This window comes from Propithecus coquereli, unplaced genomic scaffold, assembly GCF_000956105.1.
Source record: "Propithecus coquereli isolate 6110/MARCELLA unplaced genomic scaffold, Pcoq_1.0 Scaffold83, whole genome shotgun sequence".
NCBI classification, from domain to species: Eukaryota; Metazoa; Chordata; class Mammalia; order Primates; family Indriidae; genus Propithecus; species Propithecus coquereli.
In genome coordinates, this window is record NW_012154507.1 from 3,419,099 (window position 1) to 3,424,459 (window position 5,361).

At 49.6% G+C, this 5,361-nt stretch overlaps 1 protein-coding gene across 2 annotated transcripts in view; it reads left to right on the forward strand.

Annotated features, from left to right (window-relative positions):
* The first annotated feature begins 1,726 nt into the window (after positions 1 to 1,726).
* The window catches only part of GCH1 (GTP cyclohydrolase 1), a 57,878-nt gene continuing 54,243 nt past the window's right edge, over positions 1,727 to 5,361 (forward strand). The window contains exon 1 of one of the 2 annotated variants that reach the window (XM_012663827.1): positions 1,727 to 2,216. In XM_012663827.1, the coding sequence (XP_012519281.1) occupies positions 1,874 to 2,216 (343 nt within the window). In that variant the 5' untranslated portion in view covers positions 1,727 to 1,873. The remainder of the gene's footprint in view (positions 2,217 to 5,361) is intronic. The other variant, XM_012663828.1, reaches the window with a different exon arrangement.

The window sequence follows — 5,361 nt, forward strand, 5'->3', positions numbered from 1 at the left end:
TGTTTTTAAAGTACCTCACTCTGTATCTTTGTTTTCATGAGTTACATGCATGCAAGGCCATCCTTTGAATGTTGTCTTCAACTATGCTTGAATTAGTTTGACACCCAGCAGATAAATCTGACCAGGAGGTATCAGTGGATAGTATGCAGTGTAGATAGAGGAAAAAAACATTGCATGTCCTTGCTGGTAGCAAAATATTTACAATAAAGAGGAGAATGACAAATAGCCTTTTTCCAAGGAATGAAATATGAATTTCTTGATTTATATAATTTGGTATTTAATATACATGGGAATTCAAAAATTATCTTTGCAAAACCCCATTGATAAAAATATTTCTTCTATTTTAGACTAAAAGTGCCTACAAGGCCAGATATATTTCTTTCCTGAATGTTTAGAACAGGAATATGTCTGTAGCAGACATCCACTAAGTACTAATTACTAATTATTAATATAATGACCAAACTTATTAGTGTAGAATAATTCCAGGGGCTTTCCTATTAGTTTTCCTGATCCTAAGCCTATTAATAACTGCTACCTGCTTATATGTTAGAAATAAGGACATTAGTTTTTTTTTTCTTAAGAGACAGGGACCTTTGTCCAGGCCGGAGTGTAGTGGCCCTGTCATAGCTCACTGCAATCTTGAATTCCTGGGTTCAAGCGATCCTCCTGCCTCAGCCTCCGGAGTAGCTAGGACTACAGGTGCGTGCCGCTACGCTCGGCTAATTTTTTCTATTTTAATAGTAGTAGAGATGGGGTCTCGCTCTTGCTTAGGATGGTTTCAACTCCTGACCTCAAGCTATCTTCCCTCCTCAGCCTCCCAGAGTGCTAGGATTACAGGAGTGAGCCACCGGAGAGGCCAAAGGGTCCATTTTTTAATCTCAAAAAAAACAGTCAAAGCAGATGTCACTGGTTAATAGTCCAGTTGATCAATAGCATTTCACAATTTGTACCAACATCTGGGGAAAGGGGCTTTGCTTTGCACGTCACTTTAAAACGATCGAGCACCGAATTTTCACAATTGCATTTCTAGAAAACGCAAATGGGTTTTAAATGAAAGCTTTTACCTTTTCTTTGCTTATAAATCAATTTTTCCAGGGTCAAAGTTCTGGCCACCACAAATGCTATCCTTCTAGATATAGGGACTCGCATAAGGGTCCACTCGATGTAACACTTGTCCTGACAGCGGTGCCACCTGATTCATAGGTCGCCAGTTGGACATATTTTTAACTAACAAAGCAAGAGTTATTCTCTTGCCTTAAATGCTTAAGAGTTGGTTTCCTCATCAAGGGCTTAACCCGGGCAAGACCACCTGTTTGCTGGTCTTTCAGGGCGAGGGGACCAGGAGCACTTCTGATGCAGCGCCCTCTCCGCCTGGGGGGAGGGCTGACCGGGCGCTAAGACCGCTTCTGGCGTCGCCGAGCTTCCAGCTCTTGGACGCCTGACTCTTTTCGGATTCGTTTCATCCCGCAGTAACTGGAGGAGTCCAACCCGCTCCTGGGGCCCGGCGCGGGAGGCGTGGTGGGCGCCTCGGCCCAGGTCCCCCCACCTTTCCTCCCGGCGCCCGGCGGGGCCGCCGCCCCTGCTTGGGGGCACCCCCGGAGGGCAGGGCGCGGGGGCGGGGCGAGCGCCGTGACGCGAACCGGCGCCGGCCAATGGGAACGCCCCGTGGCGCCGGCCGAGGCTCCGGGCCCTATAAAGGAGGCGCGCTGGGCTTTCCGGCCCGCAGCGGCCCCTGGCAGGGAACGTGACTTCGGCCGGTCGTCCACCTTCCCCAGGTGACTCCAGACACTACCCTTCGTCCGCGGCCGCCGGGAAGTTTAGTCGCAGCCCCTGAAGTTTCCCAGGGTCCTTCTTGAGCGGCAGCGGCGGGCGCATGGAGGACGGACCAGTGCGAGCGCAGGCGGAAAAGCCGCGGGGCGCCAGGTGCAGCAATGGGTTCCCCGAGCGGGAGCCGCCGCGGCCCGGGCCCAGCCGGCCAGCGGAGAAGTCCCCACGGCCCGAGGCCAAGAGCGCCCAGCCCGCGGACAGCTGGAAGGGCGAGCGGACCCGCAGCGAGGAAGATAACGAGCTGAACCTCCCTAACTTGGCGGCCGCCTACTCGTCCATCCTGCGCTCGCTGGGCGAGGACCCCCAGCGGCAAGGGCTGCTCAAGACGCCCTGGAGGGCGGCCACGGCCATGCAGTTCTTCACCAAGGGCTACCAGGAGACCATCTCAGGTCAGTGTGCCCGCCCGCTGCTCGGGCGTGTGGGGCGCGGGGGAGGTGCCTGCGGGAAGCGCGCGACAGCCCCGGGAAGTTCCCGGAGTTGCCTCACTCTTGGCGAAGGGAGCCGAGTGCTGCCACTTCCGAACCCCGCCCTCGGCCCTAGCCCACAGCCTCGTCTGGGCAAGGGCCGTGCGTGGGGCGCAGTTTGGGCGCCCTGAGTGGCAGCGACCTCTGCACTCAGGGACCTGCTGCAGCCGCCCTCGCTGGGTCCTCCCGGCTCCCAGCACGCTCTTCTCGAGCGTCCGGGGCTCGCATGGATGGGACCGCGGTCACTGAACTCTCCAGAGGGCGGGACCCTGGAGTCCCTCTCGCCCGAGCGCCCAGGGAGGGATGCTCGAGGCACGGGCGGCTCCAAACTTGCCCACGATGAGGATCACCTGCGCGCTTGTTTCAGTGACGCTTCCTGGGTCGTCCCTTCTGTTGAGATCCTAGTTTTGGGTATGTCTGGGTTGAAGCTGTGGGGCGATCCTTCGCTGCAAAGGAGGGGACCCGCACTCTCACTGACTTGCCCGGGGACCGGCGTCCCCAGAGAGTTGTAATTCTCTTTTGTCCACCTTAAGGTCACTCTAGCTCAGGACATTTCCGAGATTTGGCACAGTTCTGGGAGTTCGAGATGTGAAGTTTCTTGGGCTAATTTGCTGGTTAAAACCTTCTTCCCAGCCGGGTGTGGTAGCGTGGGCCTGTAATCTCAGCTACCCGGGAGGCTGAGGCGGGAGGATCTCTTGAGTCCAGGAGTTCGAGGCCGCAGTGAGCTATGATTGGACCACTGCACACCAGCCTGGGCGGCGACAGAGAGCAAAACCCCATCTCTTTAATAAAAAACAAAAACAAAACTCTCTTCCTTCACCCTACCCCTACCTCGACTCCATCCTCGGCCCCCAAGCAACAAAGCGACCCCGGCTGCTGCTCAGGGGGGCCAGGAGGAGTTAGGGAGCCTCGTTGGGTTCTGGGACTCAGAGTCACCGCGCTCCCTCCACTTCCCAAAAAAGCCAGCTTCACCCAGTGCTGTCTGTGCCAGAGTCGTGTCCAGCTTTCACCCTGTGGGTGAGGGAAGCAGTGTGGGTAGGATGCAGAGGCAGGATGAAGAGAGAGTGGAAAATGACAAGACTTTGCTGCCTGTTTGCCATGGGAACGGTGTTAGATTTTATTTAAATAAATAAAAGCTCTGGCTTCTACATCTTGGGCCAAAGACATTGTTTTCTAATCTCTTCTGTGTGTCTTTGTGACATTTATTTCTTTGGCCTAAGAAGCCTTCTGCCTTCACTGTTTCTGAAAGAAAAACTGTGCTACCTGGAAAGGTAACCTTCCTGCCCCTGTTATTGCCCTGAAGGAGTGTGGAGCCATCCACCAAATAGACTCTGGGAAGAACAAAGTTATTTTTGCCCAGTCTTCCACACTCCAAAGGAAGGGTGTGAGAGGGTCGGAGGCCAAAAAGGAAATGATACTACATCCTAAAGACAAGAAATGGACTTCTAGTTCTGTGTCCAGGTTCACTTTTTTTTACCCCTTGATCAAAAACGTTTGCAGCCTCAGAAGCAGTTTCAAAATGCAGACTGAAGAACAGACATTCAGGTTTTCTGTGGGTTCAACTTTTTGGAGGTTTTGGGGTTTTGGTTTTTTTTTTTTCCTTCTTTTTTTTTCCGTTTTCTTTTTGGTGATATTCCACCATGTGATGAAAAAACATCTTAAGGCCTTGCTCATTCTGCATCTTACATACATAGATGGTCTACTCCACAGTGCCAGGCAGGCTGGGAATCCTACCATTAGAAAATTCACAGGAGAGTGTTCTATAGCTTAGCATGGGTCTAATTACTGAAAGGGAGAGGGATTTCTGACCCTAAGGTCACAGAATTGTCTAAAGTGACTCACAGGTTTACTTGAACAATGGTTAGCAGAAGTTTGCCTTGAGCCAAGATTCACCTAAAGAGGACCAGTGATTCCAAAGAATGCTTCATTCTACCTTAGAAAATTGTTCCAGTCAAGTGTTAATTCATTATTTAAAAAGTCCTTGGACCTAGAGACAGAAAGCACATGAGTATTTGTCAGGGGCTGGGAAGCAAGAGAGGAATGGAGAGTGACTGCTTAATGGGTATGGGGTTTCCTTTTGGTGTGATGAAAATGTTCTGGGACTAGAGAGTGTTGGTAGTTGCACAACATTGTGAATGCCACTGAAGATGGCTAAAATGATGAATTTTATGTGTATTTTACCGCAGTGTAAAGTTGGGCACAGTGGCACATGCCTATAGTCCCAGCTACTTGGGAGACTGAGGTGGGAGGATCGCTTGAGCCCAGGAGTTTGAGACTAGCCCAGGCAACATAGTGAGACTCCATCACACACACAAAAATGTCCATGGACCATTTGTGATTATTATTAATATAAGCCATTTATTGATTATTGTCATGTGCCACATAAGGATATTTCTTTCAATGATGGACCACATATACAAAGGTATAATCCCATAAGATTATAATGGAGCTAGGTCAGGTGCAGTGGCTCATACCTATAATCCCAGCATTTTTGGGAGGCCGAAGTGAGAGGATCACCTGAGGCTAGGAGTTCAAGACTAGCCTGAGCAACATAGCAAGATCTCGTCTCTACAAAAAATAGAAAAATTAGCCGGGCATGGTGGTACACGCCTGTAGTCCCAGCTACTTGAGAGGCTGAGGCAGAAGGATTGCTTGAACCCAGGAGTTTGAGGTTGCTGTGAGCTACACTGACTCCACTACACTCCAGCATGGGCAACAAAGTAAGACCCTGTTCCAAAAAAAAACCTATAATGTAGCTGAAAAATTACTATTGCCTAGTGACATCTTGATGATCCTGATCCTGTGTAGACCTGGGCTTATGTGTGTGTTTCTGTCTTAGTTTTTAACAAAAAAGTTTAAAACTTAAAAAGAAATTTAGAAAAAAGCTTGTGGAATAAAGACAGAAAATATTTTTGTGCAGTTGTACAATATGTTTGTTTAAAAAAGTTTATAAAGTAAAAAAGTTACAGTAAACTAAGTTTAATTTATTATCGAAGAAATAATTGTTTGCAAGTTTAGTGTAGCCTAAGTGTACAGTATTTATAAAGTCTACAGTAGTGTATAGTAAAGT